Consider the following 14,504-nt stretch of genomic DNA (forward strand, 5'->3'; position numbering starts at 1 on the left):
AGACTAGACTATAGACTAGACTATAGACTAGACTATAGACTAGACTATAGACTAGACTATAGACTAGACTATAGTCTAGTGTATAGTCTAGTCTATAGTCTAGTCTATAGTCTAGTCTATAGTCTAGTCTGGACTATAGACGAGACTATAAAATAGACTATATACTAGGCTAGACTATTGATGAAACTTTTTATAGTCAATACTATAACCTGGAGACTAGAGGCATGACTAGACTATATACTAGTTAGAACGAAATAGGTGAGGAGGTAGTTTTATATTTCTCGTACCACTGTGCACCATTAACTAATTTCATAAAAACCTGACAGTCATTAGGGGTCTAATAATAAAAAAAATATGTATTACGTTATAGTCTATAATTTTGATTCCTATAGAATTTTATTTTAAAGAAATATAAAAAAGTAGGTTTTAAAACTTTATACATATAGTAGTATTAACAAGCATACTCTGTTAAATATAAATTTTCAGGTAACACTCATTCTCACTCATACACAAACATTTAAACAGTTGAGTGATTTTTTTTTTTGTGCAAGTTTTTTTCTTTACCTTTTCTATACACTGTAAAAGTACATGAGTAGTAGTTAACAGTGTGGCTTTTTCGATTTAAGCCAGTATTTTAGTGTTGCGCGCTGTTGTAAAAGAGTGCCTCTGATGGTGGTTGAGTTGAAGTAGATTTTTTTAAATATTTATTCATTTAACCAAATTCATTTAGTTTGGCTAGAAACTTCAACAAATTAACAACCTTTAACTAAAAGTGGATAAAAAAAATATTCAAAAAATATTTAAAAATAAAAAAAAATCTACAAAAAAAAGTAACTCAAGTTTTAAATAAGGGTTACTTAGCTAAAAAAAATAAAATAACAATAAAAAATTAAAGAAACAAACGTAATACAATTAACACATACAGTGTTTGTAGTAATAAAATAACAAAAATTACATAAAATTTATAAAAGTGAGTTTTGGTGTTATTAATATATAAAAAAAAAAATAAATTAAATTACTAAATAGTAGCAGTATACAGTAATAAAAAGAAATTAAAATTATTTTTTTATTTCTGAACTACGACTATACTTAACTTAATTAACTGAAGAACAGTTGTGTCTATAGTTTTAATGTTTTAAACCGATTTTTTTTAAGTTGGCGCTTTTCATCTCTGAAAAAATTTTACTTTCACTTTTGCAAAAAAACATTTTCTTCTTGTAGACTGTTGTGGGGATTTGTGTATATTTTTTTTTGTCTACTTTTCAAATAAACAGGAAATCTCTTGTCCACCACTTTTCTTCTTTGTATTTTATATGAATCACTGAATTGCAAAATTTAAATATGTATTTTTTTATATTCCTTTCCTTCTTTCTTTGTGGGTTTCATAACGTTTATCGTTGTTAAGTTTTCGTTTTACTGGTTGTCTCGTATGTTATAATAACTCCCACTCATTTTCCGCTCCATTTCATTTATGTTGGCTTTTTCCAATTCGAGAAATCTGTTTAAATGCCATAAAATGAAAGTATTGACCACTTGATTTGCTTGATGATTTTGCATTTGGGAAATTTAATAAAGCAAGAAGTATTTCTTTTCTGGCGTTGTGCAAGCTTTTTCAAAAAACTTCTTAAATATTCCATTTGGAAAAAGTGCTCAAGTCCCAAGATAAGTTTATGCAGGCTTTTCCACAAACTTCGAAAAAAGTGCTCAAGTCTCAAATTAAACTATTTGCGCAAATTTTAAGTTTGTGGTCTATTTTCAGCACAAGTTTGTTATATATTAAGAATGTTCATTAAATTCTTAAATTTGCACAAAAGGTTTCCAAACCTCATTTAAAAATACATTGTTTTGAGCTTCTCAAATCAACTTTAGAATTCTGAACGGATTGCGCAAACTACTATTATGTGAATAAAAAAACCTTACAGTTTTTAAATAACAAAATAAATTCTTTTCAAGTTCCTGAATGGACTCGCATGTATAGCTAAAGTCCCCTATAGTATTACTACAAACTGCTAATAGTTTTGGCCCGTTAAGCTCCATATCAGTGTCCTTAGATTACTTCAATCTAGTTTTATATTTATCTTTTTAATGAGAGATGATAAATGCGAATGTTGCTTTTATTAGGATTCTATTCATTCGATTGTTAACGAACTCTGAAAACTATAATGAATTCAAATCCTTTTATTTACACTTAAAAATCTAAATTTGCACAAATCTGAATTTGAGCACAAAAAAAAACTAGATGAAAATGTAGATGCGTTTGCATGGTACTATAAATACACAGCTTGATGGACTGCTGGAGGGACTACACATCTTAATGGAGGGTCCTTTTCATCTTTACAATGTTTTTTTTGGAACTTTGAAAATTATAGAAATATGTTGCACAAATCTTTAGGATTTGATCAAAAAACATGAGTTTGATTTCTTGTTAAAGCGATAAAAAGTATCAAAGATGTGATTTTTTTTATTCCCAGAAATAGTAGTTTTTAAAAATGTTGTTGAATTAAACAGAATTGATTCGATTATTTGCAAATAATTTGCACAAACCTTAAGGTTCTCAAAAATCTAAAGTAATTATTTGCACAAAGATGAAAAGACCTTAACAATGCATCTTAACATATGTCCCAGATTTTAAGCGAAATCAGATGCCTAATTGGCCGACGAAGTCAGACTACGTATTATTTTACTTCCTAATTAAAAGTTTGTTTATCGGTCGTAAATGAAGAAGTATGAATTTAAATGATTTCAAAAATTCAATGACTTTAAGGTCTCTTTAGATTTGACAACTGCTCATTTCAGATCTATAAAAGTTCTGGTATTAAACGAAAACATGGACCGGATTCTTCTCGAGTATTAAAATCTTAGGAATCGGCCCAAAGAACGCAACCTTTAGTGTAAGAGGAAACTGTATTGGAATTTTGAAACTGAACTAATAGACTTTCTAATGGAAAATTCTCAAAAAGAAGAATCTCAGGTCTATAGAAATTCTGGCTTCATATAATGCTGAAACAGGGACAAAATGAACAGACTTTTTTTCGAATAGGAAAAATCTGAAAAATCGGCCCAAAATACGCAACTTTTATTCTTCTGAGATAGAAAAATCTCAAAAACACACAAAAATTATGAAAAATTTTAACTTTAACGGTTTCGTGACTTTTGATTACAACTCTGAAAACATAATTTTGAGTACTTCGGGTAAACAGCAACATTACCTTTAAGTTTTTAAACATGTGTCACTTAAAATCTTTTAATAAAGTTTCATAATTCAGCTCACATTCTTAAGGTGATTTTAAAATTCTTTTTATTATTATCAATAAATAATTCTGTGAATATTTTATTCAACTTTAACCTAATTAACATTAAAATGTTGTCTTAAGGTTCTTTCTTTATAAATTTACATAATAAATTAGATATTTTAAGGTCTATTATATCAATCTACGTTTAAAGTTTAATCGTTAGATATTTTGCTGGTTAAAAGAATTTAGAAAGAAAATTAAATAATTGACGTTTAAAGCTTAAGATCTAACACAAAAAGTACTTGAAATCTGTTTCTTTCTATTAACGATTTCCTAAGCTAAAGGGCAATAAAATATATCTTGTTAATAAATTGATAAATTTTTGTACGATCTAATTAAAAATTCCTTGAAATCTTAACAATTATCGTCTTAAACTGACCCAGTTTTCGCAAAAAACCTTAGAATAAAACAACACACAGAAAACCTTTAAACTTGTTAATGAATTTTTAATGATTTTCAAAAACGTTTTAAATCAGTTATCTTCAAATTTGTTTTGAAACTTCTTTAAAGTACTCTTTGAAGGTAAATTTCTAATAATAATCTTTAAAAAGAATTCAATGCAATCTATCTATACTCAGGGACTTGAGAGTAAAAGGCGGTCAATGCAAATATAATTAAGAATGAAAATCTGACTAACGCACACGGAAATATTAAAAAAAATATTTTTTTTTATTCGTTCGTGATAGTGAATCTTAATATTTAAAAGATTTTAAAACAAAACAAAGCTTTTGTGTTTTGTTATTTAAAAGAAGAGAGTATTCAGTCTGAAGACTGATTCTGTGTTTGAAGTCCAAAGCATTACAAAGCAGAGCTTTATGGTGTGTTCACATTTATGAATGATGTGTGTATGTCTGAAGTGTGAACACAGCCTTAGTATTTTTAATCAACTTCATCTGTTTTTTATTGGTTGCAAGTTCACACTTTTCAAATATTTGTTTACTTTTACAAAGTAGAGCTTTATGATGTGTTTACACTTATTAAATATTTCTGTATGAAGTGTGATCTTAACTTTAGCCTTTTTAACTACTGCAGCTTTTGTATTTTATTCCCTCTTTTATTACACGTTCACACTTGTCAAATAATTGACGAAATTCTAGTCCTATTCGCTTTCACCAAGCAAAGCTTTATGGCGTGTTCACACTTATTAAATATTTCAGTATGAAGTGTGAACTAAACTTTTTAGTCATCTACATCTTTCAATTCCTCTTTTATTACTCCTTCACACTTCTCAAATATTTAACAAGTAATTTTACGCTTCTTCACTTTTACAAAGCAAAGCTTTATCATGTGTTCACACTTATTTAATATTTCTATATGAAGTGTGAACTAAACTTTCGCCTAATTCTAATCAGTTACACCTTTGTATTTCATGCCCTCTTTATTATTCCTTCACACTTGTCAAATATTTGACAAGCAATGTTAGTAGTGATGTTCACTTTCACAAAGCACAGCTTTATTATGTGTACACTTATTAACTATTTCTGTATGAAGTGTAAACACAGCTTTAGCTTCTGCTGCAGTTTTTGTATGTTCACACTTGTCAAATATTTGACAAGCAATCTTAGTCTTGTTCACTTTCACAAAGCACAGCTTTATAATGTGTACACATTTATCAAATATGAAGTGTGAACACAACTCTAAACTTTTAAATCTAGTGCAGCTTTTTCGTATTTTTTCCTCTTTTATTGAACATTCACACTTGTGAAATATTTGACGCAATTTTAGTCTTGTTCATTTCCAAAAAGCCGAGCTTTTTGGTGTGTTCACACTTATTAAATATTTCTGTACAAAGTGGGATCTTAAGTTTTAACACGTTCACACTTGTCAAATATTTGACGCAATTTTCTTGTCTTCTTCACTTAGTGTTGTTAATGAATTTGATACTTCAACTTGATTAACAATTTAATTCATGCCAAATTTTGTAATATGAACGCTGCATTTTAAAATAATTTAACCTTCTGGCAACATTTTTTGGAGGACATTTTTACATATTTTAAGTTTTTATGAATATTTTTTTTCTTTCTACTATTCAAAACCCTGAAAAGTGACAAATAATTTTCAAAAAAAAAAAATTCTTTAAACAAAAATCATTAACAAAAGATAACAATTCTTTACAATTTACAAAATCAAATAAATTAAAATTCATACAACAACAACAATAAAAACACTTGAAATTTACTTGAATAATAGATAGAGGAGGCACTACCTGCAGACTTAAAATAAAAATCAAATAATTTAAAGACTTCATTAATATGCCAAGTTAAACAAAATGATGCAATATATATATATTTTTTAAATTTTATATCGACTTCTTTTTGTCTTTGTTACGTTAGTATTTGGGCATGTAAACACCTTATGATTTTTTTTTTTGAAATATTTATAAAAAACCACAATCAAGGTTAATATATTGAAATATAAAATATTTTTTTATATTTGTTTTATTATAATAATAAAAAAAAAACAAATCAAATATTTTTTTAAGCAATATTTTTGCAATATGTACGAGTTTTATTAATAAATTGACAAAGATGTGTTTAACTGATGCCTTCGGTTCAATATGTTTTGCTTAAAAAAACTAAATAAATATTAACATTTTGTTGATTTTTATTAGATTTCTACTTATGTTTATTTTTCTTTATTAAAATGTTGCTAATAAATTTATTAATGTGAAAAAGCACAAATATTCTAAAAGAAGTGGCGAAGAACCTCATAATATTTGTTTTTGTGTAAAATAAAGCTTTTTTTAAGAGAAACGGATGATCTGCAACACAATATGGTCATGTTGATAAAGTTTTTTCCTTCTATATTTTTCCTTGCCAAATATTCGAGAATTTTAATAAAAGTTTGGCCTATTTACCACATTCGTTAATTATAAAAATCTTGAAAGGATCTAAAAGTATTGAAAAACCATACTTTAGACCCTTTGAAGGAAATGAATACAAACTATTTTCATTTTAAAACTCTCAATCAGAGTTCTGCCTGATTTTAAGGATTTCACAGATTATTTTTAAAAAATTTATCAAGAGACGATATGACAAAACAAATTTTTAGTAAAAATTTACATTTTGGGGAAAAATTGACTTTTCAGTAAAAAAGCAATTATAGTGATTTTTTAGTGAAAATTATAATTTGTGGTGGAAATTAAATTTTTGGTAAAAATTATAATTTTTGGTGGAAATTAAATTTTTGGTGAAAATTAAATTTTTGGTGAAAACTTGAGTTTTTAGTTAAATAGATATATAGATAGATAGATAGATAGATAGATAGATAGATAGATAGATAGATAGATAGATAGATAGATAGATATACAGATATACAGATATATAGATAGATAGATAGATAGATAAATCTATGGATAGATAGATAGATAGATAGATAGATAGATAGATAGATAGATGGATATATAGATAGATAGATAGATAGATAGATAGATAGAGAGATGGATAGATAGATAGATAGATAGATAGATAGATAGATAGATAGATAGATAGATAGATAGATAGATAGATAGGTAGATAGATAGGTAGATAGGTAGATAGATATATAGATAGAGAGATGGATAGATACATAGATAGACAGATAGATAGATAGATAGATAGATAGATAGATAGATAGATAGATAGATAGATAGATAGATAGAGAAATGGATATATAGATGTATAGACCGATTTATGGTTCTGTGAATGTTTTTCGGAGTGTTAACTTTCATTCTATAGAAAGGTCCTGGAACAAGTTCTTTAAACTATTATTGTTAAGATTTAACATTCTCCATTTTTAAATGGTTTCTGTTTAAGTGGTCCTATAACTATAAAGTGGGTTTCAGAAGTGCTTGCTCTTGCTGTTACTTTCTTTCTTTTGTCACGATAGAACTATAAATCCTGAACGTAGACATATATTAGAAAAATGTTTTTATTTGGTAAATTAACTAAATTTACCAAATAAAAACATTTTTCTAACATATGTCTACGCTCAGGATTTAATAACCATAACCTTTAAAAGTAAAGCTCACCCTTAATTCCAAAAGAAGTCGACTTATAAATAAATGAAAACCCTACAATCTTATACATTTAATGTCAATTTGGTCTTTTAGTTTTTGAAAACTTCTCTCAATTAGAATTAATAAATAAAGTGCAACATTTTTGCCCTTAAAATGCATGTTAACATATTTTATAGCAATAGGGGGAGGTGGGATTGGAAAAGCATAAAATAATTAAAAATGAACTTTTTTGTAATAAGTTGTGATTTGTTTTTTTATTTATTTTTTATTTTGTAAGTTTCTTTGCCATAAACAGTATTAACCCTGAACGTGACGAGTTTTTATATTTATGTACGTAGTATTTGAGTAAAAATTTAGTTTTACAATAAAATTGTCAATATTTAACAAAAAAATTTTTTTTTTTTGTTGGCACACTGAAAAGAACAACAATAATAACGACGACAATAGAAAATATTTGCAAATACTTAGAGACAATTTTGAAACTAAAACGTTTAGAAGAAAACTAAATGACGTGCGCGAGAACATTTTAAATTTTTATTATTTATTTAAACTTAAACCTTAACTAAATTAAAAATAACAGTTAAAAAATTTTGACGGATGACAAATAATTGATTTACAAATTAATTTTGTCTACGCATTTGTTTAGTTAAAAAAAAAAAAAAACATTTTTAAGGTTTAAGCGTCTTGTTTAATATAAGTTGTAGTTAAAACGTGCCTTAGTTTTGAATTGATTTCTATTTGTTTAAAAGTAAATTTGTACTTGAGCTATTTGAAATATTTATGAAAAAAATTAATATCCATGTAATATACGGAAGATGTTGAAATATTTATGTTGTATATAAAATTTGTTGACAAATTTATTATTTATTTATTTGAGGTTTTTTTAAAAATTCAAGTTTAAGGTTAATGCTGAAGATTTGAAAAACTACGAATACGAAATATGAATAAAATGAATATGAATTAATTAAAAAGGTGTTAACATTCAAAAGTTTAATACTAATAAATAGTAAGTGAAGATTAAACTTATAAACTGGTTAGGTTAGGTTGAATCATCATCATGTACTGCATTAGATCCCAAAACACACCTACTTTCAGGGTAATGTATTGATCTTTAAAAATAATTATCATATCAATATTTAGAAACTTAGTTTCCTGGACATTATTCTTTAGAATATTCCAATCGCTATTTCTGAGACATATAATATTTGGAATATAAATATTTCCAAGATCTTTGGATATAGTTTTGAGGATATCTTAACATGGTGTTAACTAATCGAAATAAGCGATCGATTAAAGTTATTTATAGTGCAATGTTCCTAAGAAATCTCATCAAATCGCTGACAAGATCTTTGGATCTTATTTTGGTGAATGATAGAGAAAGTTTTCCAAAGTTTTTATGATATTTCCGTAGATTTTACATTCAGCTGAATCTCTAAATATATTCCTCCTTTAGTTGTGGACCTCTCGCCCATGTTGCCTTGGTCAGGTTAACTTCTTTAAATCTTTTTATTGTGAATACATTCTTTCTATGAAATATTATTCTCTTAAAACTCTCTTATATAATACGGTCTTAGAGTTAACCTTGTCCTAAAGCTGTCTGCCTCTTTTGTTTGCATTTTTTCCAAACCATTGAAAAGATTCCGTAATTGCTCGGATGACTGTATGATAGAGTTAAGACTAGGTAGATAGTGGTATTAGTCGGTTGTCAATGTGGATCTGCATTAATGAAGTGTCTTGTAAACGCATTTGATCAATTTACCTAGAGATAAGAGGCTTTTGAATGCAAGTGGCGTCTCATATATGTTTCAATTTTAGAAGTATACACCAATATTTCTAGGGCCAGGTTGACGTAGACTTTAGGGTGCACTTATACGCAATCAACATCATAGTAGTATTTCTCACTTTCCGAATATTTAGTGCAGATCCTTCAGTCTATCTTGATTGTCAGTTTAGACCCATTGGTATAGCAAGATATTCCAACGTTAGTTTGCTACTATGTTCCGCATGACCATCACATAATCTATTAGGAATCAGTGTCTTAATCTTCTTGACAGATTATGTGTTTGATATACTATTGAGCATCGGCTTAATGTTTGTCTACACCCTTCCCATATCTGCAGTATATATTAATGAAGTTTCTAGTAAAGTTCATAAAATGAAAGGAATTTTAAAATAATTAAATTTTAAATTAAGAAAATACTGAAAGGGATTGAAAAAAAAACATATTAAAACTATTGTTATTTAAATAATTTTTTGTTATTTGTAATATTTTGCTAAAATTATTTGCAAATGTCTTTCAAATATTGCGTTTTTAATAAAGGTGTTTTGTTTTCTCGACTCACCACTCACACGGGTCTTATTGTTCAATTCATTTAATACATCTTGAGAATTTCATAAAATAATATTATAATATATAATTGTTAATTAGTTTATTAACCCACATTTAAATGACTCAAGTAGTGCATGTCTTTTTTTCTCCAATTGTTACAATTTTAATAAACTTTGCTATTTAATTTCCATTTATTTTAAATGATTATTATGATGTCAGTATTAGATTTCAACGATTAAATGTTAATCGAAGTGTAATTATTACAATTACTTTTTTTTTGTTATTAAAATTTCATAAACTAACTCATGCATTACAAATGGATTTTTTTGTGAATAATCATAAATAAATTGATTTCATAAAAATTTATCATTTATTTTTTAAATAATACTAACAACAATAAATCAATTATTAGGGTATTCATATTAGTTTAAAACTTGGCATCAGAATATATTACAGAATTAACTAGGTTATCAACTAGACTATAGCTAGACAAAAGACTCGATTTAGACTAGACTATAGACCAGGCTATAGACTAGAATATAGACTGGACAATAGACTCGAATATAGACTATAGATTAGACTATAGACTCGACTATGGACTAGACTGTAGACTAGCTACATACCAGACTATAGACTAAAATATAGACTAGACTATAGAATATCTTATAGACTAGAAAATGAAGTAGATTATATACAAGATAATGGATTAGGCTGTAGATATGACCATAGACTATATTATGGACTACACTATAGACTAGACTATAAACTAGAATATAGACTAGACTATAGACTAGACTATAGACTAGACTTTAGACTAGACTATAACTAGACTATAGACTATACTATAGACTATAGACTAGACTAAAGACTAGACTATAGGCTAGACTGTAAACTAGACTATAGACTAGACTATAGACTAGGCTATAGACTAGACTATAGACTAGACTATAGACTAGACTATAGACTAGACTATAGACTAGACTAAAGACTAGACTATAGACTAGACTAAAGACTAGACTATAGACTAAACTATAGACGAGACTACAGACTAGACTATAGACTAGACTATAGACTAGACTATGGGCTAGAATATATACTAGACTATATACTTGACTATAGACTAGTCAACAGACTAGACCGTAGACTAACTTCTAGTTTATCTACAAGACAATGAATTAGGCTATAGACTTGGTTATAGACTAGATGAAAGATTAGATTATAGACAAGTCTATAGATTAAACTATAGACTAGACTATAGATTAGACTATAAACTAGACACTAGAATATAGAATAGACTATAGACAAGACTATAGACTAGACACTAGATTTGACTATAGATATAGACTAGACTATAGTCTAGACTTTAGACTACACTATTGACTAGACTATAGACTATTGATTAGAATATAGACTAGACTATAGACAATACTAGGCTAGATAATAGACAAGACTATAAACTAGACTATAGACTAGACTATAGACTAGATTATGGACTTGACTGCAGACTAGACTATAGACTAAACTACAGACAAGACAACATACTAAACTATTAATTTGACATAGACTATAAAGTCTAAAGACTATAAACTAGAATATGGAGTTGACCATAGACTTAACTATTCTAAAATTTAAATTGAAATATTTTTTGCTCTGTCTACCTTTTAAAAATTATATTCTTCCTCCATAAATTTTAATACAACCGACCCACCCGCCTATTTTCATTCATAAATCAGCCAATAATTATATTTCAATTTTAAAAGTTCATAAAATATTTAAATTTTTGTAATATGTACTTAAAAAAATAAATATTAAAATTATACAATATTTTTTTTATTTATTTGTTTACACGTAATCCGCACAGTTCCAAAACTCTTATGATTTAAACAAATAACAAATAAATAAATATTAAAAACAAGTTTTGAATTTAGTTTTATGCTACAAAACTGGTACCGCCATCAACAATTGATTTTTTTTCTATTTTTGTTATGCGGAGTTTAAAAAATTCAAAAAAATCTAGAGACATGATAGTTTAATTGCGTTAACAACGAGTAGTAATTATCATCAAAACAGATATGTAATGAAATGTTAGTGTTAGAATTTATTCGAATACATTTTAAATTTGTAACTTATTATAAAATATTAAAGTCGATATGGTGTAAAGTCTAATACTAGTAATACTAGGTGTAATACTAGTTATTTAGTTTGAAAGAGGAGGATATACATATATACACCAAATCCAAAGACCTAGGTCTCTATCGGTTCAGTTGTGCGCTGCTTTACTAATGTCTCTGATGAGAATCCTAATCTCCACTTCCGGCTTATCAAACAAGAATACTTACCACTAACTTACCAGAAGAATACTAGTTGGTAATGTGCTAGTTGTATCAGTCCGAGAACGATTTCCACAAGAAGCTATGATTTGTTTCACTAGTTCTTCTTGTTAGCCTAAACGATCTGAGAAATACTTGATATTTTCAAAAGATTGATATAATTCCCACAAACAATTAAATATTGCCTAATCGATTGTATGTATGAGGGTAGTAATGACTTATTTAACTCCTTATCTGTAAGCTTGCGTACTAAATACTTGCCACCAATGATGTCAGAGAAAAGATAATAATAATTTCGTGTGAAAACCATTAGGTGATGCAGTTTGTGATATATTCCCAAAATGTCTATCACTTGGGGATACCCCGACACCTCAGATTTCTCAGTTGACTAGCTACTTTAACAGTAACATTTGTTAGTTGAAAATCACACCATAGATTATAAAAAGACATTAAGAAACCTAGTCCAGAGACGTCTTATCATAGTATGTATGAGAGTAGTAATGACTTATTTAACTCTTTATCAGTAAGCTAGCGCATTAAGTACTTACCTCCAATAACGTCAGAGAAAAGAAAAGAAAAATTTCGTGTGAAAACCTTTAGTTGGTGCAATTTGTGGTTCATTCCCAAAGTATCTATCATTTAGGGATAACCCTTGAACTCCCATTTCTCTGTTGCCTAGCTATGTTAATAGTAACATTTGTTAGTTGGAAGTCACTCCATATACATTATAAAAAGGCATTCAGAAAGCTAGTACAAAGAAGTCATATTATCACAATGAACCTTTATCCTTAAGTTTTTTAGTGTTTACTCTATAGATTACTTGGGGATAGAAAAGTTACAATTCTCTGTCTCTCTCTCTCTCTGTTCCCGCTAGTTCGTAGCAATCACAAGTTGTATTCTTTAAAGCGTTGAAAACATCCCTTTTACATATCTAAATGACTTTTAATTTTCAATATTATTCATTCAAATCTGTGCTAAAAATGAAATGTCATCCCAATTGTATAACAAAGATTGTCTAAAAAAAAAATACACAAATCTTAATATTATGATTAATAGAAAGTCAAGTTTTATTAATTAATTTTTTTTTTTTGCTTTTTTAATAAAATTACATTTATTTGAAATAATTAAGTTGTATCTAGTAATAACTCTTAGTAAATAAAATTCACTTAAATAAAGTCATAAAACTCATTATTATTTCATTCAAGTAAATGTAATAGTAAATAATGTTGTAATGTTAAAGTAAAAAAAAAAGAAATAAATTTTCAATTACAACACAAACCGAATAATTGAAAATACTGTAATCGCAAATATGCATACACTCTCATAATAAGTTTATTTTTATTAAAGTTTTGTGTATGTGCGTATTTTTTTTTAACTCAAAACTCATACCCCGATCAATATGATCAGTGAAAATAAACTTATACTTTATGTTATTACTAAGTGTGTGGTTGGGATTTCTTGCGTTTGTTGTTAAGACCAGAAAATGATGTAACATGTTACCAACGCTATATATTTTTTATTGTTCAACTTAAATTGGCTTGAAAATACACAATAACCAAGTTAATAACATGTGTTTTTTGCGTTTTTTTCTCCTTTTCTTTTGCTCTTGTGGAAGATTTCAAAAATAGTCATTTACCGGGTGTTTTAACCTAAATAACTAAAACCACCAAAAATGTATAACGAAAAAAAAAAACTTAAAAAAAAATAAGTAGTATATAATTTAAACATTTAAAATTGTGTGAAGGTCAGAAAATTACAGAATATTAAATATTTAAACATATACTTTCGTCTAGTCCGGCTAATATTCATTCACACATTTCTGTTTTATTATTTTCCTTCTTCTTTATTTGCTAACAATCGTATCACTCGATCATTCACTCACTAATCACGATTACCAATGTTTTGTTTGATTTAGTTATGGTTTTTTTTTTATTTTGTTGTTATTTAATTTAAAATTTTTTACCAAAATTAACGCTAAAAATTTAATGAATACGTTTTGTATGACTTAGTGTGCTTTTATTTAACATTTAAATGGTTTGTTTTATACATATTTTTTACATTGATTAACCTTGATTTGTATATTTCTACTCTCTTCTTGTTGAGTTACAGGCTTTTGTTTAAATAAAATATGTAAATTCAAGGTCTGATCTTCAAGATGCCAAAGTTAAAGATCATGTAAAAAATTCTATACATTTTGAAGATGTTTAAACAATATTTTTTTCTTCTTTTTTATTTCTTTTTGTCTTTAAACTGGATTTACAACATTACCTTCTGACATTGAAATTGTAATCCTGTAAATATGCAATTTTGTAGTAAATTTTATTGTCCAATTAAAAACTCTTAAACTGTATTCATTTTTAGAGTTTTAAATATTGTCCTTTTTTTAGATAGATAGAAAGATAGATGGATAGATGGATAGATAGATAAATGGATAGTTAGATAGATAGATAAATGGATAGTTAGATAGATAGACAGATAGATAGATAGATAGATAGATAGATAGATAGATAGATAGATAGATAGATAGATAGATAGATAGATAGATAGATAGTTAG

At 27.2% G+C, this 14,504-nt stretch overlaps 1 protein-coding gene across 1 annotated transcript in view; it reads left to right on the forward strand.

Moving 5' to 3' along the window:
* The first annotated feature begins 689 nt into the window (after positions 1-689).
* Positions 690-14,504, forward strand: part of LOC111687691 (clavesin-1) — a 24,152-nt gene continuing 10,337 nt past the window's right edge. Inside the window, exon 1 of the mRNA XM_046951275.1 lies at positions 690-970. Within this exon, the coding sequence (XP_046807231.1) occupies position 970 (1 nt within the window). The 5' untranslated portion in view covers positions 690-969. The remainder of the gene's footprint in view (positions 971-14,504) is intronic.

Source organism: Lucilia cuprina, chromosome 5, assembly GCF_022045245.1.
Source record: "Lucilia cuprina isolate Lc7/37 chromosome 5, ASM2204524v1, whole genome shotgun sequence".
Lineage (NCBI taxonomy): Eukaryota > Metazoa > Arthropoda > Insecta > Diptera > Calliphoridae > Lucilia > Lucilia cuprina.